Source organism: Triturus cristatus, chromosome 5_2, assembly GCF_964204655.1.
Source record: "Triturus cristatus chromosome 5_2, aTriCri1.1, whole genome shotgun sequence".
NCBI lineage: Eukaryota > Metazoa > Chordata > Amphibia > Caudata > Salamandridae > Triturus > Triturus cristatus.
In genome coordinates this window covers 349,579,240-349,602,563 of record NC_140588.1, presented here as the reverse complement: position 1 = coordinate 349,602,563, position 23,324 = coordinate 349,579,240, and the positions used below count along the sequence as shown (strand labels likewise).

Genomic DNA, 23,324 nt, shown 5'->3' with positions numbered 1-23,324 from the left:
CGCCAGAGTAGAGCGCGCGATTGTAATCGCCACCGGGTAGGAGCATCTTATCCATCTCAAATGCCGGGTTCAAGGCGGGCCCATAAAGGCCATGATTAATTGCAGCTAGTTGGGAGGCCCAGTAATACCGTTTAATATCCGGGAGGGCGACCCCCCCATCGTACCACGGGAGCATCAATTTAGCCAGAGCAATGCGCGGCCTCCCGTCCCAGAACAGGCGCCGCTGGAGGCCCTCCACCTCACGGAAATAGCGTGCCGGGACCAAGTCCATAGTATTCTGGAGGGCGTAGAGGAAGCGCGGCAGGGACATCATTTTAAACAAGGCCGCCCGGCTGAGCGGCGAGAGCGGCAGACGCCGCCAGCGCACCACGTCCTCCCTCAAGCGCTGGAGGGGGGGTAGCAAATTCCGCTCATAGCGGGCCTCCGGGTCAAGTGTGATATAGATACCCAGGTATCGAAAACCTTGGGAGGCAATCTGGATCGGACAGTCCCGTGGTAGGGCCGGAGCCTCCCCGGAAAGCACATAGACACAGGATTTCGCCCAGTTGATGACCAGGCCTGAGTTGCGACCGAATGAGCGCAAAACATCAACCAGGACGATCAGTGATTTACGCGGGGAGGCGAGATACAGAAGGATATCGTCAGCATAGAGGGACACACGGTCCTCATGCTCGGGGGTCCAGCGGAGACCACGGATAGAAGGGTGCCACCGCAGCCACTCCGCCAGGGGCTCCAGGGCCAGGGCAAACAGGAGAGGCGACAGGGGGCAACCCTGTCGCGTACCCCTCCCCAGCGCGAACGGGGCCGAGACTCGCCCATTCACCACCACCTGCGCCAATGGGCCCGAATATAGCAATTTGACCCAGCTAATGAAACCCGGGCCGAACCCGAATTTCGCCAGCATCGCCCAGATGTATGGCCATTCAAGCGTATCAAACGCCATGGTGGCGTCCAAGGACGCCAAGATGGCCGGCTCCCGCACAAATGGGACACGCGCGAGCACCCCGTGCAAGCGCCGCAGATTGAGCGCCGTGTTGCGGTGCGGTATAAAGCCTGATTGGTCTTGGTGGACCAAATCGCCCACCACGCCGACCAACCGGTTGGCCAACACCTTGGCGAGGATTTTGGGCTCCGCGTTCAAAAGCGAAATCGGCCTATAGGATGTGACCCGTTCACGGGGCTTCCCCTCCTTGTGGATCACCACAATTGTGGCCAGACGCTGGTCCGGCGGGAGGGAACCCTGCGAGTGGGCCGCCAGGAACATCGCGCGCAGGTGGGGCGCCAACACATCCGGGCGTAGCTTGTAGAGCTCGATGGGAATACCATTGGGGCCCATGGCCTTACCGGATGCAACCGAACGAATAGCCAAGGCAATTTCGTCCGAGGTGGGAGGGGCGTCCAGCGAGTCCCTGTCCTCCACCGCTAGGGAGGGCAGTGCGATGTCCCGAAGCAGGGCACGAGAATCTTCCTCCGAGCAGGGGGAAACCGGGGAGTAGACGTCGCGGAAATAGTCCGCGAAGCAGGAGACAATGGCTTCCGGCTCAGTGACACACGCACCATCAACACTCTCAATCAAAGGCACTACGCGGCTCGCTCTCTCCCTCCTATCCAACCACGCAATCAATTTGCCAGCCTTATCACCCACATCATACAATCGCCCCTGCTGCTCTCTACTGAGGCCCCTGGCCGCCTCCGTGACGAGGGCCCGATAGGCCGCCTGCTTTAGGTGTAGAACATGCAACTTGGCGTCTGTTACCCCGCTCCCCAGGTCACCCTCCAGTTCTGCAATCTCGGCCTCTACCCGGGTCACCTCCTCCCGCTCGCGCCGCCGGGCATGAGAGATAAAGGAGAGGGCCTCCCCTCTAAGGACTACCTTGAAAGCCTCCCACAGGGAGATGGCCGAAGAGACCGACCCCACATTCTCGTCGAAATATCGCTGTAAGGATTTGATCAAATCGGCACGAATGGTGGGGTCGCGCAAATACCATGCATTGATTGGGGCCACCCTGCCATCCCCCCTCGGGAAGACATCGAAGTGCAACAACAATGGGGAGTGGTCTGAGATACCCCGCGCCAGATGGCGCACCTCCCCCACCCTCCCTGCATGGGCCGCCGGGACAAGGATGTAATCAAGCCGCGAGAGGCTACCATGGGCGCCCGAGTGGAAGGTGTACTGTCGCAATGCGGGATGCTTTAATCGCCAGCAATCCACCAGGCCCAGCGTGTCCAGAAGGCCGGGCAGCCACGCCTGTGCCCGGGGGAGGTCCCTAGGGGGATGGCGATCCATAGACCCAGAGGCTACCGCATTAAAGTCCCCTCCAACCACCAGCAGGCCACTCGCCGCCCTCGTTTTTAATTGGCTCCTTTGACTGTCTTCTCCAAATGCTTTTGTTTGTTTGGTTAACATCTTTACTCTTCCCTCCTTACTAGCGCATTTTCTCCTGTTGTACCCTCAAGTAAGGACAACCCCTGTTACATGTGTTGTTAATTAGGATCTGTTATTTACAGTTGTGAGCTCTATTTTTGTAATTACTTTAGCGGAGCAAAGCAGTGTGTCACATCGCATTTCACCTTTAACAATGGTGACCGCGCATTTTTGTTTTCTTATGCGCAGCTCACCAAACTTTTGTAAGCAGACTGGCGTTTGATCTAGAACGAGGGCAGCCGCGCACCTTTCTTATAGTGCGACTCATCCAAATCCTTTTTTTTTTTATGCAATTTTTTTTATGCAGCGCGGCACGCTGCGCTTGATCTTTATGGCGGCTGCCCGCCTTGCTTTTATTTTGGCTGGCTCCCCAAACAGTTTTTTTCAATATTAATTTTGGGAAACAAGCTCGGCATCCTGCTTTTGTTTTATTGTGTGCCTCGGCTCCAATATCAGCACGGCACCCGCTTCAGGAATGCCATACTTTAAATTTCAGTGTTGTATTGCAATGCAGAACAAAGCTGCGTGAGCACTCGCCACAGCTTCAAAACAAACCTGTAAAACTTACTATTTAGGAATTTCCCTGTGCCGCCCCTCCTGCATGCCATTGCCTGTTATTGTCAGTTACTTCATATCCCGTGCCATCAGCTCTCCCCCGTTAACTTCTCTCCCACAGTTCCCTTGTGCAGCCCATGCTTAGTAATCTGCTTTAACACTAAAGAAATTATCAGTTTTCGTTTGATATATTAAGTTGAGACACACTAACAGTGGATTCCCATTGCATTAATTGAAGCACTTTAACGCAGTAAATGTTGGCATCTTGTGTCTATACTGTGACCAGTGGACTGAAAACTGCCAGATCTTCCCAAAAACACAATTATTTTTTCTTGTTTACGTAGGGAACACCACCAATAGCTCTAACTTTCAGAAATGCAAGACCTATTGGAATTGCTCACGCTTGTTTCATTAACGACAGCAATAGGAACCAGTGCAAAGATAACATTAGTTGCATATTGATGATTGCAATTTTTTTTCATAATATAACAGTGAGGTCAGGATGGAGGATAGCTGCTGCCAATCGAGAAAAGGTGTTTCAAAAGTTACTCGGTCAATGATCTGCGAGTTGGTACACTGTCAGTCAAGCTGATTCCCAATGCATTATTTTGATTTGTGGGATTTATATTGTTTGACAGCTTTTCTTATTTTCATGTATTTGTATATCTTAAGGAGTAATGATGCTTGGTCCACTCACGCAAAATAACTGTGGCTCAACATCCCAGCTCTATTACAACTGCAATAATGAATGTGTACAGTACCCAATCTGAAGATTCACTCCTTGAAGGGCTTATACCCTTGACCAAGCTTTTCACAGAGAAATCGAGGAGTTTGGGGGACTTTCTTCAGCGGTGTCAATAACCATGCATTTTAAATTAAATGAAAAAGAGTGTTCCTTTGGGAATGCTGAGATTTGAACACATCAGGCAAAACACAATAACTTTACTTTGCTCACAAAATCCCTCAAAAACAAAGAAAACAAAGAAAAAAGAATTAGACTAGATATACCTGACAAAGCATCCTGTGCTTCAAAGAAAGTGCTGAGACCTCCTTTCACATATGCCAGGTTGCCCTCGTTTTTTTTGTTGGATTGCTTCCTTAGGTTGTTAGCTGCTATTCGAAGCTGATCAAAGCTGATGAAAGAGAAGTAACAAGTATTGTGACATAAGTAAAAATGAAACTGCATTATGCTATTCAGATTAGATGGTTAGTTTTATAGAGTGACATGGGAGTTAAGAGCTTGAGCATTTTGCTCCCGAAACGTACCATTCTTGTCAAATGTGCTGGTCTACCAAACAATCTAAAATATAAAAGGAGTGTATTTCAAAGGGGCAACAAAATAATGTTTATAGGTTGAAAATGCACTTGACAAAAAACCACAATACACACAATGATGAACAATACACTTTACGAAAAGGGCGTCCAGATTATTTTTAAAAAAATCAAATTATGGGAATGTGCTATAAAATCCTGCTAACATAAAAAACAGGTGCCAAATGTCAATAAACTCAAAAAATGGTTGTGAATAAAGGAATGGTCTTGGAAAAATGAGACAACATTTTGACACAATCGCTTCCACTCATACGTGGCTTCAGCTTGGTAACAAAGTCTAGAAGCCCCTTATCATATTCATGCAAACAATCCGCACTTGGTGATGTTTGCCGTTTACGTGTTTTGTAGTTATGATACAACAAGTCATTTCTAAGTGGCGTAGAAAGGATGCCAGCAGTCCTAGTGTAGTCAGGCAAAATTGTCCCTCATCTATTTATTAAATACTGAAAGACGGCATTAACAGAGGGTGGACTGGGCACCTCAGGGTCTCTGGACTCCGGTGCTACTGCAACTGCCACACTAACGATAACTGCATCCCTGTACTGCCTGAACGTAAGTTAAGGACATGTTCGAATCCCTCACCGTGCTGCTTCTTTCCTAAAGTTACACTATTCAAACTCTAGTCCTTGGTTTGCCAGGTACCTGATTTTTGATTGTTCGTTGTATTACTTTTGCTTTAGTTCCATGGTGCGTGATCACTGCCTAAAGAACAAGTTACTTACCTTCGGTAACGATGTATCTGTAAGAAACATTAGTTAGTTAGATTCCTCACCTTAGAATATCCCCAGGCGTCAGACTGGATCAGGAAGATTTTTGTAGCAATACCCCTTGCGCGTCGCTAGGCGTCGTCTGCGGCTCCGCGTCCGTCGTTGGCGTCGTGCATCGGAATGACGTCGTCGGAGTACTTAGATGCCGCCCTTGCGCGCTGACGTCAGTTCTTGTACATAGCTTTCCGCGCCAGGAACGCAGAGCCATGCAAGAGACCAACACTGGTGCCAAAAAATCTAGGGCCCTGAAAGGAATAGCCTTAACCCTAGATGTCAGTTCGCAGAACGGGGAGGATGGGTGGGTCGGTGAGGAATCTAACTAACTAATGTTTCTTACAGATACGTCGTTACCGAAGTTAAGTAACTTGTTAATCTGAAAGAAACACGTTAGTTAGATTCCTCACCTTAGAATAGATACCCAAGCAATACCAACCCCGGTGGTGGGTCTGCGAACCAAAATCACACCAGAAAGTCCTGGAGGACAAAACAGCCAAAGAAGCCATCCCTCCGGACTTGGCTGTCTAGGCAATAATGCCTGGCAAACGTGTGCAGCGAAGCCCACGTCGCCGCCTGACAGATGTCCTGCAAAGGGACTCCCCGTCCCAAAGCAGTAGTAGCCGCCGTGGCCCGAGTAGAATGGGCTCGCAGCCCAACAGGAGGGTCCTTTTTTGCCAAGGAATAACAGATTTTTATACACAAAACGACCCACCGGGAGATGGTCCGTTTGAGTACAGCTTTTCCCTTCTTTGCACCTACGTAGCCCACGAAAAGCTGGTCGTCCACTCGGAACTGTTTTGTGCGGTCCAAATAAAAGGAGAGCGCACGTTTTGGGTCCAGACGGTGGAGCTGCTCTTCCTCTTTGGAAGGATGCGGAGGCGGAAAGAAGGTGGGCAAGGTGACAGATTGCCCAAGATGAAAGGGGGTCACCACTTTCGGCAGAAAGGAAGGACGAGGCCGAAGGACAACCGTGTCCGGATGAACAGATAGAAAAGGAGGCTTTGACGATAGAGCCTGGAGCTCACTCACCCGTCTAGCCGAGGTGATGGCTACCAGGAAAGCAGTCTTAAGAGTGAGAAGACGAAGAGGACAATTGTGAAGAGGCTCAAAGGGAGCGCACATCAGGAATGTTAAGACAAGATTCAAGTCCCACTGAGGCATTACGAAAGGGAAAGGAGGGAACGTGTGAGTAATGCCTTTAAGAAAGCGTGACACTACAGGGGACTTGAAAAGAGAGGGCTGATCAGGAAGCCGTAAGAAGGCAGAGATGGCAGCAAGATAACCTTTCAAGGTGCCCAGGGCAGAGCCCTGCCGGGCCAAAGAAAGAAGAAGGAGGAGAACCTCAGAAAGAGGGGCGGAAAGGGGATCCACAGCCTTTGCTGTGCACCATGCCACAAACTTGTTCCACCGGCAGGCGTATACCGTCTTTGTGGAGGGACGCCTGGCTGCCAGAATGACATCACAGACTTCAGGAGGCAAGTCAAATGGCATCAACTGCCGCCGCTCAATCTCCACGCATGGAGGTGGAGGCTGGACAGGTTCGGGTGGAGGACCGTCCCCTGCTGCTGCGACAGAAGATCCTCCCGAAGGGGCAGACGTATCGGAGGATCGGTCAACATACTGAGTAGCTCGGGATACCAGTACCTTCGTGCCCAATCCGGAGCCACCAAGATGACTTGGGCCCGGTCGCGCCTGATCTTCTTCAGCACTCTGGGCAGAAGTGGTATAGGCGGAAAGGCGTACAACAGACCGCAACTCCACTCGCGACGAAAAGCGTCGCCGAGCGAGTGCCGCCTTGGAAATTCCAACGCGCAGAACTGCTGACATTGCGCGTTCTCGTCGGTGGCTAATAGATCTAACCAAGGCTCTCCCCACTGCTGAAAGAGACCTTGCGCCACCTCGGAGCTCAGACGCCATTCGTGATCCATCATGCACCGGCAGCTGAGTTCGTCTGCTCTGGCGTTCAGAGAGCCCGCCAGATGTTGAACCACCAGGGTGATGCCCTGATGTTCCAGCCACGTCCAGAGGCGCAGAGCCTCCTGACAAAGGGTCCACGACCCCACCCCGCCCTGTTTGTTGCAATACCACATGGCGGTGGTGTTGTCCGTGAACACCTGCACGACACTCCCCGGACAGAGGGAAGGAAGGCTTTCAGTGCAAGTCGGATCGCCCTCAGCTCCAACAAGTTGATGTGGAGGCGAGACTCCGCCGGAGACCAGAGGCCTCTGATCTCCGCCTCTCCCATATGGCCACCCCATCCCAGAAGGGACGCATCCGTCACTACGACATGCTCCGGTAGGGGTAGGGAGAGGCTCCTGCCTGTGACCCAATCGCGGTCCGTGAGCCACCACTGCAACTGCTGTGCAGTGCCCTCCGAGATCAAGACATGGTCGGACAGGTTGCCGTGATGCTGGGCCCACTGAAACTTCAGGTCCCACTGCAGAGCCCGCATGCGCCGCCTGGCATGATGCACTAGTAGGATGCAGGAGGCCATCAGCCCCAGAAGCCGCAACACTAGCCTGACCGAAACCCAGGATAGAGGCCGAAAGATGGGAATCAGGGCCTGTATATCCCGGACCCGCTGTTCCGGTGGATGAACCCGGAACTGCGCTGAATCGAGAACCGCTCAGATGAAGAGGAGCTTCTGAGAGGGGCTCAAGTGTGACTTCGGCACGTTGATGGAAAACCCCAGCAAATGCAGGAGATCCGCCGTAGTCTGGAGGAGGGAGACGACTGTCTGGGGCGAGCCCGCCTTCAACAACCAGTCGTCGAGATAGGGGAAGACTGGAACCCCTGATCTGTGCAGATGAGCTGCGACCACCGCCATCACTTTCGTGAACACCCGAGGGGCACTGGTAAGGCCGAAGGGGAGCACGGTGAACTGAAAGTGCTCCTGACCCACTGTGAACCGCAGGTAACGCCGGTGGGCCGGCAGGACGGGGATATGGAAATAAGCGTCCTGCAAGTCCAACGCTACCATCCAGTCTCCAGGGTCTAGGGCAGCTAGAACCTGAGCCAAAGTCAACATTTTGAACCGTTCCTTCCGGAGGAAGGCATTGACGTTCCAGAGGTCCAAGATAGGGCGTAGGCCTCCTTTGCCCTTCTTGGGAACCAAAAGTAGTGGGAATAACAACCACGACCTACTTCTGGGCTCGGAACGCGCTTGACGGCCTCTTTGGCCAAGAGGGCCGAAACTTCCTCTTGCAGAAGATTCAAATGATCCTCCGAGATACGGTGGTGCTGCGGTGGCATGGCTGGAGGGGTCGTCTCGAAGGGGAGGGAGTAGCCCCTTCGGACGATTTGCCGCACCCACCTGTCTGAAGTAATGGTACGCCAGTGGAGTAGGTAATGGCGAACCCGGCCTCCCACTGGCGAGGAATGGGCCTGAAAGCTCGGACTAGGAAGGCTTTGAGGCGGATGCTGCCGGGGTGGATGTGGACTGACTGCGTCGTCCTCCAGTACCGCCTCGGCGGAAACCACGTCCGCGACCGCGTGCAGGCTGGTTCTGCGGCCGGTGGCTAGGCGGACGTGAGGAGGTGCCCCTTCCTTGGCCACGAAAGGAGCGAAAAGCGGAAGTTTGTGGCCGTGGGGCCGAGAGGCCCAAGGACGTGGCCGTAGTCCGGGAGTCCTTGAAGCAAGCCAGCGCACTGTCCGCTTTCTCACCAAAAAGGCGAGCGCCATCAAAAGGCATGTCCATGAGTGTGCTCTGGACATCCCCTGAAAAGGACGTGGACCGCAGCCAGGCGTGACGTCGAAGCGCCACCGTGGTAGAAATCGCCCTACCCAGCGAGTCCGTAGTGTCGAGTCCACATCGGATTGCATGGCGCACTGCATCTCTCCCATCGGCCAGAGCCGAGGAAAGCCGCGCCCGGGCCTCCTCCGGGCACAGTGGCAGCACGTCCTCCACCGTATCCCACAGAGAGTGGGAATAACGGTCCAAGAGACAGGCGGTGTTTAAAGACCGCAGGCCCAAACTGAGCGAGGAGAACAGCTTCTTACCGAACTGTTCCAGTCTCTTGGAATCCCGGTCCGGAGGAGCGGACGGGAAGGAGGATTGGGAGGTAGAGGCCTGGATAACCAGACTCTCGGGGTGGGGTGTTGGGACAGAAAACTGGGGTCGCCCGGAGCAGGGCGGTGGCGCCTGGCAACGTTCCTATCCACAGGAGGGACTGTGGAGGGCTTGGACCAGGTGCCCTGCAGAACGTCAGTGAGGGCCTCATTGAATTGCAGCAGAGGCTCAGTGGAGCATGCAGCAGACTGAAGCACCTCAGTGAGGATGTTAGTTCTCACAGCCACGGCAGGCAGCTCAAGCCCGAGGGCCGCGGCCGCCTTGCGCAGCACCACAGAAAAAGCTGCACCCTCCTCCGAAGCCACAGTCGGAGGAGAGATGAATCCAGTGTCCGGTGAGGTATCCAATCCACTGGCCTCCCCCAGTTCATCTGCCCAGTCCTGAGAAAGTTGCCCCTGAAGGGCCATAGGGTCCTCAGACCCCTCCCATTCGCCGCCGTCATCCGATTCCTGGTAAATAGGAGGAATGATCGGAGCCGGTCGATAGACAATATGTGTCTCTAGCGGCGTCGGATGCGGCGTCGTGCGGCGCCGCATCGGCGTCGGGACCGGACAGGGGCTGAACCGGGGATCGATGTCGACCGGAGTCGGCGTCGGGGGTGGTACCGGTGTCGGCGCCGGCAGAGGAGGCATGACGAGGTCGACCGGCGTCGACGGGGGCCCAGGCTCGGGCCCCTCGGGGACCTGCGGCGTCGGGCCGGAGCCTCCAACGGCGCCGGGGCCGGAGCCGCTGGCACGCGAGGTCGCCCAGTCGAGTCCGCGGGGCCCGAAGGCGCGCCAGCGGGCGTCGACGGCGGGGCCAGGCTCCTCATGGCCGAGAGGAAGGCACTGACCTCCGTCGGCGTCGCGTCAATCCCAGGGACCGGCGGGTATGGGGATTTGCGCGGTGCCTGCGGCTCCAGCAGAGCCGCGGGGGTGGAACCACCCGGACCCTCGGCCGAGTCGCGCGACCGGCGAGGGGAGTCCGAAGAGCGGTGTCGCCTCTTGGACTTCTTAGAGCGCTTCGACTTACCCGAAGACTTCGAGCCAGACGAGCGACGATGTCGAGTGCGGCTCCGCGACCGATCCTTGGACCTCCTCCTGGACCGGGATCGAGAGGGGCGCGGAGCAGAGTGGCGAAGCTCGAGAAGCTTGCGGGACCGCTCCCGCCGAGCTTTCAAGGTCAGGGCCATACAGTCGGAGCACGACTCCGCGTCGTGGTCGAGGCCCAAGCAGTACAGGCACCGGCGGTGATGATCGGTCACCGACATCAGTCGGTGACAGTCGTCGCAGGCCTTGAAACCAGGCATCCTACCGGCACCAGAGTCGAAAGTGACCAAAAAGAGTCGAAAAAGTTAGTCAAAAATTGACTAAAGGGGTAGCTCTCCCGGCGCGGAAAAAAGAAGAACTGACGTCAGCGCGCGGGGGCGGCGTCTAAGTACTCCGACGACGTCATTCCGGTGCACGACGCCAACGACGGACGCGGAGCCGCAGACGACGCCTAGCGACGCGCAAGGTGTATTGCTACAAAAATCTTCCGGATCCAGTCTGACGCCTGGGGATATTCTAAGGTGAGGAATCTAACTAACGTGTTTCTTTCAGATGGTTACATTTATTCATCACTTTACTAGACTATTTATCTACCTACTACTCCCATTACTGCGCACTGATTGTGTGCCAATCACATATGCAGGGAAAGGTATATATATTTTTTTCTTTCATAGAACGGATATTGCCCTAAGTCTACTCTAAGGTGCTTTCTGTGATGGGGCATTAAAGCAGACCTGCAGGAGGGTTTACTTGCTTGGTTTTCCCTGAAACGACAACAGAATCTCCCTAGAGCTTCCCAACTACTGCATGACCACAAACAGACCTTCCAGAGAGTCTAGCCTCTCCATCCATACAAACAGACCTCAAAGAGACGTACTGCAGCCAAGACTAAAACCTAGAAATTAACAACTTCCCCCATTCTCATGGAGAAGCTGAATAACCGTGACAGGAACCTACACAAAACATGAGAACAGTGAACCCTCTGTGGCCCTGGGACTTGTTCACTTACATTATCCGTAAGATCCTGCAATGCTTTTTAAAAAAATATATATATATATTAATCAAAAACATCAGCGCTTGCATATCTTCAGGCAGAAACTCGACCTAGAGGTTTGCTCTGCATTTGCCATCGGCAAATTGACATTCTACCACGTCATTAACCACCTTCCTTTCCCTCCACTCTTTCCATGAACACCTTACACCCTAACATATATAACTGACATATTCTATGCATGTACCCCTTGAGCTATGAAAACATCCTTGCATGCTACCCCGTAACCTCATACTGTCAAGTACATATTGACCTTTTATATGTCGAGCACTCTTCTGCCCTTGGGGCAGGACTATGCTATTTCAATAGCCTCAATAAAATAAACACAAAAAATATTAGTTTCAACTACAAGAAATCCTATACTTACAACACATTTGAACATTTCCCGCATAATGAAGATTTTGATTGTAACTTACACTTATTATGCTTTATTTTATTCATGAACGTTTGAGTTTCCTTTCATACAAGTTAACTAAACTCAGCGAGAGTAATGGCTTTCCACAGCAAAATTTTTCGCTGTCAGCTATTTACTAAGGATTTAAATTTTGTTCCAAGGAAATATAAGCCACCTATTTATAAAGTGCATCGTTAGTAATAAAGCAAATGCATACATAACTAAGCAAAGTCTGATCACTTTGCCATTTTCTTTTAGGAAGGAAAAGCATTTAGGTATAAATCAGCGGATTCTTGCAAGGAAAAAACAAGCTTTAGCTAACCAAAACATCCAGGCTCAAAATATTCAGTGTTCCTGTTCTCTAGGTTAAACACAGTGCAAGGAAATGACACGTGATATGGCTTTCAGCAAAACAGGCCAATGAGAGAGAGAAAAAAAGAGTCTTGAAACAGCAATTAAAAATATCGCATAAAAAAAAATACATCTTGTAAAATTATAATTCTTAACATGACCGTGTCCTGCAACATGTGATCTAACGCCTCCAATAAAAAATACTCTAGTGCAGCGGTCTCCAAACGTTTTAGCTCCGAGCCCCCCTAAAGGAAAATGTTTTGAAGTTAGGCCCTACTTCAAATTTCTATGGCAAGACTTGGAGTAGCAGGAGTGGCAGGGCTGAGAACAGGGGTCACAGCTTATGATATATAAATTCAGGCGTACTTTTATATAGCTCAAAATCTGCACTAAATGTGGGAATTATGAAAGAGCAAATACATGAAACAAAAAAATAAATTGACCAAAAACACTATCATACATAACGGGCTGTTAATAGTCCCTCAAATTCATCAGCCCCAATACAACCTCACCTGCTGCACTAATGATAGCTGCAGCGCTGAGTATCAGGGTGTCTTCTCTGTCTCGTTCACCCCTTCCTCCTATTATGCCTGGCCATCATTCCAAGTCTGAAACAGACACTGTCTCTGTCATAATAAAATTAATTCCCAGGTGTAGCCTCCGCTTTGCAGCAGGGTGTCCTCAGTTCTAAAGTTAGCAAGGCACCATGCCTCTCTTGAAAAGTACGACAGTCACAATTGTGATGCAGTGGACCCCTCACACCCATTCGCCCCAGTGCAACTTTACCTGCTTGACTACAGCCTGTTATTGCCTTGCAAAGGGGGCAGTCTCCTCTGCTGTTCGTTAATATCAACGCAAGGAAGGAATGATAGCAAAACAGCCATTTGTGGGCTTTATTCGGTCCCTCACAACCCTAGGCCTCTGTGCCACTGCATCTGCAGCACCAATGATACCTACAGCGCTACAAAGCAGGTTCCCTCCTCTGTCCAAAGGGCCATCACTCTTTGGTCCGAGGCCCAAAGTAGGATGTCTGCACCTTTGTGTAAGAAAGAAAAGTGAAAGAAGCCCACAGATCCACCACTGCTTATCCCCCATTGCCTGGGCCTTGTTCCCTGCACAGCATGGGTGACCTGGGCCCGAATACTAGCAAGGAATATGGCCCTCCACTCCACTTTATGACTCTTTGTCCCAGTAACCCTACAATTGCTGCACTAACGGTAGTGATGGCTCTTTCTTTAAAACAAAAAACAAAAAAAACTACTGTAGAGGTTTCTGATTTCTCATTTCAGAAGCACCAGATGAATCTGGGTGCCTTCAGTAAACCTTGCATTACTTGTTGACAAAAGTAATCCCTTCTCTACCAGTCACCTAAATATGGTTAAATATATTTTTTATGACGTCTCTCAAAAGCAGCTACAGTTCTCATGGAGTTGAAAAAGATATTCGAGTCAGACTTCAAGCCGAAGAGCAGCTTCTAGTGTGGCAGAGCTGACTGATGATCTTGAAGTCAAGGAATGTCCTGTGTTTGATGACTGGTGTATGGAATATGTCCTATAAGCCCATAGTTCACATCTATTTCTCCTGATGGAAATGTGTGGGAGAGGTGGGTGCAGGAAATGTGTGCATTGTCAGCACCCTGAGTATTTCCCTTTTTCCCCACTCGTTTTTGGCCTTGAGATCTACTATCAGCTGACACTTCGGCTTGGACCGTCTTTCTGTTTTTATCAAATAATACAGGTAGCATATTTTTCAAGGGCACTTTTCTAGAACCTTGATTGCCTTCCGAGTAGAACATATTTTTATATAACTGGTGGATGCTGGGCGAGAACTCCAAAATGCAAATTTGCGACCACTCATTACAAGAGTTTGACCCCATTTTTCATGCTATATTTATCCCTTCTGGGAGAGTTTTGGATGTGTTTCCTCCCACCAGTGGAGTGTGAGTAGAAAAAGTGTTAAATGAAGTGGCTTCGGGTTTTACCAGCAACGCCGAAAACTGCTGGTTTACTCTGCTCCTAGCACTTTGTTTTTGTCTTTGTTCCTAAATAACAAGAAACTGTTGCTGATGCTATTCTCTCTGCCAGAAGTTAAATGCCTTAACTGTCCAAAAAGTGCAGCCATTCACCATTGCAAGTATCTGTTCCCTTAATTAGTGTCTAGTCTGGACGATCAAGCAAGATGATATCCATTATTCGGAAAATTAGATTTCCTGAAAAGGTGCTGAAGTCTAGTGCAGAAGCTGTACTAGCACTGGAGGCAGTGCAATAGCGTGTGGTTCCAGGTACCAAGGTATAGGGAGATGGCTATACTCCATTAGAGTCTGGAGCCTTCAGACCAGATAGTATAATGAAGCCTTTATCATCATTTTGTCTGTTCTCTATGATAAATGGGGTCCATATATTGAGGTTTTCCTCGAAGACAAGTGGAGGCTTGATGTAAAGAGCAAAGACTACCACTACACAAATGTTTAAGAGCGAAGCCTATAATGAGAGAGACTTTTACACCAACAAGGGACCTTGACATTGATTAGGTCACCCACTGAGGCTCTCAAAGACTAATGTCTTGACGGTGAATAGGAGCAAGAACGACAGTGATTGCATCACTTGTCTTATGAGTGGGTTCTTGAAGTAGGTAAACCTCTTCTCTTCCCAAGAAAAGCCATCTTAGTCCTGATGTGGGCTTCCTCTCTTCCATTCAGCTACTCATATCACATTTACTGCAGATGTCACACACCTAAATCTGGAAGACAAACCAAACAAATTGTGTCCTCCTGTTTCCTTCAACCAAAAGAAGAACTTATCATTGAAAACCAGGATTATATACATTTCCTACTTCCAAAAAAAAGGAGCAAATTCAGTAGCAGAACTCCTAACAGGTACTTCAATATTTGTAATAACTATCAAACTAAAAAGTATGTAGCTGTATTTTGGGATTCTCACTCCACAGAGCAGACAAATTAACTGCAGAAGGCAATACTGTGCATTCTAGGACAGTGGAGCTGGATCGCTCAAAGGAGTGATACCAAAATTGTCACTGTATCAGGCAATACCTAGATGCACCATACATGCTTTATTTTTTCTGTTTGGAAGGGGAATTTCAAGTGTCCTATGAGCTAATGGATACTATATTGAAAATGCTCACTCTAAATGGAATTTCTTAAAAAATAACAGAATATCTAGTGATCTTTGCAGATGTTTCCTTTATGAAATTATTGTCCAAGATGTGTTCCGAGATCCTGCGCATAGGTAGAGAATAATGGCAGCAGAAGTGTAATCTGTAATAATTCTTCGGATGTTTCTTCTGCACATTGTAGAAGCTCTCTGAAGAAGAGCTAATGCTGCCACCCATAAGTCTTCGTGGCACTGCATCCTACACAAAGAAAAGACAGTCTGTTCCATGGAGCCCTTCACAAGCTACTTCCCTCTCTCTGCAATGCAGTCTGCCAACTTTCATCTCATCCACAGATCTCCTAGAGAAAACAAAGACTTCATAGATAAATTCTCTAATGTCATCTCCACATTATCCATTTGGGATGCCTATACAACCAATGGCCTCACACAAGGCTGTGCAACAGAGAAACAACTCAACACATCAATTCAAAGTCAAATACTATACCAACTCCAAAAATGAAGCTGCCTACACAATCACAAACTGCATCAAATTCTCTATCTGACTCTCCAACCTGACACTCCACAGACAAGAGCAATTCCATTAACCTCTTCTTCAGTGAGAAAATACAGATGATCCAAAAGCACATCAATAAAACCAAGATTGCTTTTTCCTCCCACACCCACCCCTCTGTGCTGCATCTCTCAACAGTCTATGAAATCCTTTCTCACAGACCTTGCTGAAATTCTCAAATTCCTCCAAGCCACCACCTATGAAGATGATGTCTTACCCTTGTACTTCATCAAAGCCCTCTGTGGAGATGCCTATTTCCACTACTTACCATCATCAATGCCTCTGTCCTTAAAGGCTTTACAAACAATAACTGGGCTTGACCCGATTAAGGAGAATGAGGGTAGGGGGCCATTAATATATCAAAAATAGAGTACCTTCATTCACCAGGCTTTATAGCAATGTTCTTCAAAATTCAAACATGCGGACATTGATCATAACCTAGGTAGATCGTTTGAAAATTATTATTATGTATGTTGACTGTTCGGTCCAATTCATTTATGTATTATTGATAAGGCTTCCAGTTTTCAGTTTTTACTGATTTTTACAGATAAATACAGACAAAAACCTATCTATTTCTTGTCTATATATATTTGTAAAAATTGATAAATAGCGAAAATACGTTTTCTTTTTCACTATACTCACTATTATCAATCATGAATGCTAGGTCATTAGTTGTGAAGATTAATATGGGAGGTAAAAAAAAAAATTTAAACGTAATAATGCTTAAATAACGGCCACAGTATAACTTTTTAAGCTGTTCTATGGTGCAAGTGGTTTCAAATTACTGTATTGTACAGTAAAATCCATTAGACAATCAAACATAAGTAAACCTTTATGGGTTGAATAAATGTAGAAATATACCTATTGGAGCTACATTTTTTACACTAAGCACAAAATAAATATGGATAAACACAGATAAAATGACTAAAAAATAAATCTAGATAAATACAGATGGAAATGTCAAAAAGATAAATACCGCAAAACCGGGTGATTAATTATTGATTGGTTCAGCTATTTAAGTGAAAGAGATATCTGATTTCAGATAAATGAAGGTGTCAAATAATATGTTATTTATGTCATGGAAGCAAATAGCATGTTATTTAGGTTATAGAAGCAGTGAAACAGATACCCAAGTTCAGATAAATTGTGAATGAATGTATATGAATTCAATAAAGATATGATGAAAAATGTTCGCATTTCTGAATTTTGAATAAGACAGGCCAGATTCTTTCATTCTTGAAGAAACCCACATAAGACATTGATGATCCCGCTTGCTACCGGTCCATCATGAACCTACCTTACACCTGCAAGATTATTCAAAAAAGCAATATATGCACATCTCCAAGATCACATCAAAGCCAACCATCTCCTAGAGGACTACCAATCTGGCTTCACTGTTGCACTGAGACCGCTATATTAAAAACCGCAAACAAGACTGATCTCTGCCTTCTCATATTACTGGCTTCTGATATACCTTTGACACAGTCAATCACCCAACCTACATCACACCACTCTGAAGTCTCCAAGGAAGCATAATTTCCTCGTCCCCTCCTACCAATCCAAACGACACCAGTTTGTTCACATGGCATTTCCAAGTCCCTGAATATGCCAATCACCTGTTTAGTCCCCAGGGTTCCCTCTTGTTCCCAGTCATCTGCAACCTCTCTCCATGGAGCCCCAGAGACTCTATTCAGCAATATCACCACAATTCAACAATACATCGATGACACACAACTTTAATTGATAGAGCCCTCCACTCCAAATAACAAGTGACCCAAACTGCCTGCACTTCATCTACACTTGAATATTCAACACCAACTTCAAGATATACACTAAAAAACAGGAATTTCGGGGGGCGTGGCTTGATCGGCCATCATGGCGGACGCAGCTTAGCAGAGCTCCGGTCCCCACGCCATTATCCGCCAGTATATCCTGCATTATCCGGCTCGTAGACGACTCACCTTGCCTCGGTGCTTCTCGGAGGAGACCTGGAGTGACACGGTATCATCGGCTGGGTGCCTGGAGTTCTCCCTTACCCGCTCCTCTGGCTGGGTTGATGGCTGCTCCTGCGCCGCGGCCCGCCCGGGGCCTGATGGATGGGACGGTGGCAGTAATCCTCAGGGCGGTGGTCATCCTGACTCCCTAGGGCCTGGAGCGGAGGTGCCCGGTGCTTTTGGTGTGCGTCCCCGGGGAGCGGAACTGCACGGGCGTGCACAGATCCTGAGGCGTCCCCCTCGACCTCGTAGCCGCCATCTTGCCGGCGGGGTCCGGGGCGAGTTCACGCCGGCGAATTGGTGCGGCCTGGATCGTCGCAGGCGCTCCTGGGCATTGTGGTGAGGCCGGCGGAGTCGCGCTGCTGTGGGGTGCCTGCAGCTGCTTCGCCTGTGCTCAGAGCATAGCCGCAAATCTACTGCCTGCTTCTCCTGCTGTGGGGCGGCGCTATCAAGAAGAGTGCACGGATATTCAGCTGAGGTGCCTGGGGCTGACGTGTGGCTGCCCGGGTGGAACTGCATACACATGGGACGCTGACGGGAGTCTCCCGACGGTGAGTGGCCTGCCGACCTTCAATTATCTCCCGGCACCGGCGGCCTCTGCGCTCTGGGGCCTTTTCCTGCATGCTGTGGGGCGCCTATTTTACCAACACGGAGATTGAGGACTGTGTCTAAGCTATTTAACTGGCAGATCCCTCAGGCGACAACGGCCCTGGACTAGTACATGAGGGCCTTGAGGGGGCTCTGACTGTGCGTGGGGCAAGGGGGTGCAGCCCTCCGACATCTGGCCGGCGAGCCCTGTGTATTTTCACTCGCCGGGGTGCTTGTTTTGTGCGCCGGATAGGGGTGGATGCCTCCCCACCCATGGTCTCCTATTCCCCCCTGGCCTCCTACCTTGGTTACGCCACATACTTTGTGACTGTATCCCCCTGGCCTCTGGCATTCTGGTCCCACCTAGTGCGGCGGCCTTCTGCCCAGCGGGACGTGCTCCTCGTCCCCCTGTCCTTTGCGCAGCCCACGGCCACGTGTCCAGATGGGCAAGGGTGGGCCCGGCGGTGCCGGCCCAAAGCAGGGCACCATGGACCAATTCACCACAGCCACCGGGGACGCTACAGGTGGGGATGGGGGCAGTTCTGCTCCGGATAACGCTGCCCTTCTGGCTGCCATCAACAATGCCCGAGATATGCTGGACGCAAAAATTGGCGCAGTGGGGTCAGAGGTTTCCTTTCTCCGTCAAGATCTCCGCAGAGCAGTAGACCGGATCACCGAGGCGGAAACGAGGGTCTCAACGTTGGAGGATTCGGTAACCTCACTCCAAAAGAAAGTCAATAAGCTGACTGTCGTCACACAGGAACTGGCTTCTAGGGTGGAGGATGCGGAGGGCTGGGCCCGGAGGAACAACCTGTGCTTCGTGGGCCTGGCAAAGGGTTGCGAAGGGGCATCTATGACAGACTTTATCACTAAGTGGCTTAAGGATATCCTGCCCCCTGATCTCCTGTCCTCTGCCTTCATCGTGGGACGGGCACACAGGCCCCTGACACAGAGACCCCTCCGGGTGAGGCCCCGAGGCCTGTTATCGCCAAGATCATGAACTACGCCGACAGGGATGCTATCCTGCGATTCGCCAGGACACATAAAGACAGCTTCGTATATGAATCTGGGTCTATCTTGGTCTTCCCAGACTACACGTGCTTAGTCCAGCAACAACGCCAATCCTTTATAGCCGCAAAGCATACACTACGAGAACTGAATGTACAATATATGCTGCTGTATCCGGCTCGCATGCGAGTAATCTATAATTCCAAGTCCTATTTCTTCGATACCCCAGAGGCGGTCTTCGCATGGTCTGATGAGCGCCCACGGATCCGTGCAGGCTCCCCATCGGCCTTGGATTAGGACTCCTCTCGCAGCTCCAGATCCCAGCGGCCGCGACCCAACAAATCCCAGAATCGGTGAGGCCCGGGGCCGGATAGAGTTTCGCCGAACCCTGAGCGACCGCCCTGAGGGTGTCCGACTACTCCACTTTCCCAATGGTATTTCGTAAGACAATGTGTTTCTTGAAATTTTGCATAAGAGATGTCGTCTTTCGAGGGGGCGTGGGACCCGCTTCGCGGGCTGCTAGGCCATGACTGTTCTGCACTTCCCGGTTTCTTAGGTTGAGGTGGGTTGGGAACCTTTGGTGTGGTACCAGAGGGTCCCCAGTTGTGGGTCCTTTGTCCTCTACACCGCGACAGATGCTCCTTGTTTCTGGTAGTGTCGGATGGGGGGTCTGTTTTCCTCTTTTTGGAAAGGTTGATTTATTTTGTTTATGTTCAGCTCATGCATACAGACAGTGCGTTATGTTACATATTGTCTCCTATACCGATCCCTTGCTTTATTCAACATCTTCCTAAAACCCAATGGCGTCCGGTGAGGCACATCCCCTTGGGGACTTAACGGTGGTCTCCTGGAATGTTCGGGGATTACTAAATAAGGTGAAACGGGGGGCTGTCTTGCGACAGGCAAAGAGATATGGGGCAGATATCCTGCTTCTGCAGGAGACCCACATGCTGGGCACAAAAGTTCCGTGCCTTGCCCGGTTTGGCTTCTATTACATCTAGCATGCGGGGTTCACGAAGGGATCCAGAGGGGTGGCAGTTCTTATACACCGCAAAGTCCAGTTTCAATATATAGCACATAGAGCAGACCCTGGGGGCCGGTTCCTTTTCGTGACTGGCAAGGTACATGGCGAGCAGGTCACCATTGGGAGTATTTATGCCCCTCCACCTCTGGGCGCCACCTTCATTGACAATTTATTGGGGGTCTGGGGATCCCTTCCGACTGGTTTGACCCTGATGGGGAGCGATTGGAATGACACGATGGAACCTTCCGATAGACAGCGCACCTTAGATACCCCTATAACTCAGGGTCCAACTAAACTGCATACCTTAGCGTCGACATTAGACTGGGCAGACATATGGCGCGAACTCCACCCTACGGAACATGATTACACATACCCGTCTGCGGTCCACGGATCACAGTCTCGACTCGACTACTTTTTTGTTCCTCGGGTATTTCTCCATAGATTCTCCCAGGTGCAACACAGGCCGCGCGGTCCGTCCGACCACTCCCCGGTCACATTGCGCTTCCACACGTGCTCACGCAGGCCCCCATTCCGCTGGTGCATGTCTCCTTGGCACCTCCGTTTTCCGGCTTATCAGGACATTCTCAACGAAGCGATCACTTCATATCTTGCCGACAATGGCCCATCCGCCCCCTCGAACACAATCCTCTGGGAGGCTCTCAAGCCGACCGTTAGGGGTTCCGACATTAGCTATCGCACACAGGAGAAACGCAAACAGCTCGATACCCAGATGACCCTGTCAGCCCAACTCAGTGCTAATCCCTGCCCCGTCCTTCGCCGGAACTTGCTTCTAGCGCAGCAAGAACTGCGTCAACACCTCCTGGATGAAGCCAAGGAGATTTGGGAGGCATCTCAACACCAAATATATCAGTGGGGGGACAAGTCAAGCAAAATGCTCCATAGACTGTGCCAGGCGGACGGCGCCCCGGCCGTCACGCCTGCGATTCAGGGCTTAGACGGGTCAATGTACACGTCGCCAGCAGAGATGGCGGACGAATTTGCGCGACACTTCACATCCCTGTATGCCCGCAAGGAGCAGATATCTGCCGAGCTCATCGCGGAGTTCCTCCGGGACATTCCGCCTTGTCGGCTCCCCGATTCAGTGCGAGAGAACCTGGAGGCACCCATTGCAATAGAGGAGCTGTCTGGTGCCCTCGGTGCGATCCAGCCGGGTCGCGCCCCGGGTCCCAACGGGTTCCCCATGGAATTCCTTCGGTCCAATATGACCCTATTGGGGCCTCACTTGTTGGCAACTATTGTGGATGCAACCGATTGGGGTAGCCTGCCAGAGGACTGGCGGCACGCTGACATAGTGCTATTTCCTAAACCTGGCAGACCCCCCGAAGACCCGTCTTCCTATTGCCCCATCTCTCTTATTAATTTTGAACCCAAATTGCTGGGGAAGGTCTTGGCTGACCGCCTTCGCGGGTGCATCACTGATCTGATCCACCCCGACCAGTCTGGCTTTATGCCACAGAGGGCTACGAGACACAACATCAAGCGCGTTCATAATGCCATTGCTGCGGCCCCTATGCTGGGCCGCCCCGCCGCCTTATTATTGTCCGATATTGATAAGGCATTCGACTCCTTAAGCTGGGTCTATCTTTTCCAACTACTCGAAGCCGTCAACCTCCGGCCTCGTTTCCTGACCTATGTTCGCTTGTTGTATACGAATTTGACGGCGTCCGTTCGTATTGCCGGACACAGCTCCCACCCATTCCCGATTCAGAGAGGTACCCGCCAGGGCTGCCCACTCTCTCCATTGTTGTTCGCCCTGGCGGTTGAGCCCCTGGCGGCCTGGGTAAGAGGGGATCCGGTGTTCCGGGGGTTCGATTGGTCCCGCTCGCAGTCAGATCGTATAGCTTTATACGCTGATGATGCCCTATTTTTTATGACTGACCCGTGGTACTCAGGGCCCCAAATCATGGAGATCCTCCGAGTGTTTGGTAGCACCACTGGCCTCCACACGAATTCCGCTAAATCCATTCTCTTCCCGGTAGGTGGGCACCAGGGCCGTGAATCGTGGGCTGCGCAGCTGTCCCAGGCCACAGATGGGTTCAAATATCTGGGGATATACATTTCCCCATGCCCCAAAATCTCTTGGGCACACAATATTTCCCAATTAATGGTTAGCCTCAAACACGAAACGGCGGTGTGGTCTGCTCTCCCGCTGTCCCTCTATGGGCGATCAGCCATTTTTAAGATGGTGTCTTTGCCTCGGATATTGTATCGCCTCCAAAATTTCCCATACCCTATCCCTCGCGCTTGGTTCGCGCAGGTGAACGCAATTCAAAATAACTTCCTATGGGGAGGCGGGGCTGTTCGGGTGGCGCTTCGCACCTGCTCACAGTCATCGTACTGTGGAGGGATCGCGGCGGCTGACATCTACTCCTACTATGTTGCATCTCACATCCTTGCGATCAATAAGCTATGGTACAATTCCCCCATAGACCCGGCGTATGCTATTGAACATGCTTTCATGGAACAGGTTCCTCTTCTCCATTTATTATACAGTTATACGAGGCTAGATCATCTACCGCCGGCTGGCAGACAAGCCATACTGCTGTGGCTGGCTAAGACCAGGCAGATGGGATGGAAGGGGCGACTGACTCGACAGACCCCCCCTGTGGCAGGGTACACGCCTCAAGTCTGCTACTGCATTGAGGGGATTTCGAGGATGGGATCTGGTGGGGATCTCGAATCTAGGGGAAGTCATGAAGGGTGCCACACTAAAATCCTTTCAACAAATACAATCAGATTTCAGCCTCCACAAGTCACAATTCTACAAATACCTGCAGCTCCGACATGCGCTCTCCCCTCAGATCCGCCATTTGGAAACCCTCCCTGAGTTCCAGCCTTTGGAGGGCCGTCTATTAATGGGGGACCTCGGATTACATAAAATTAGACAAATTTATCAGACACTGACGACGCACACCCCCACTACTTTGGACAAGACCCGACAGGCCTGGAAGGCAGATATTACCGAGCTAACGGACGATGACTGGGCTGAAGCGATAGCCAGCCCTAGGGGCGCAGCTGTCTCCACACGCTACAGGCTCA

At 50.7% G+C, this 23,324-nt stretch overlaps 1 protein-coding gene across 6 annotated transcripts in view; it reads right to left on the bottom strand.

Annotated features, from left to right (window-relative positions):
* Window positions 1–23,324, bottom strand: part of EXOC2 (exocyst complex component 2) — a 1,204,847-nt gene that overhangs the window by 794,715 nt on the left and 386,808 nt on the right. For all 6 annotated transcript variants that reach the window (XM_085607146.1, XM_085607144.1, XM_085607148.1 and 3 more), the window contains one exon: window positions 3,989–4,113. In XM_085607146.1, the coding sequence (XP_085463272.1) occupies window positions 3,989–4,113 (125 nt within the window). The remainder of the gene's footprint in view (window positions 1–3,988; window positions 4,114–23,324) is intronic.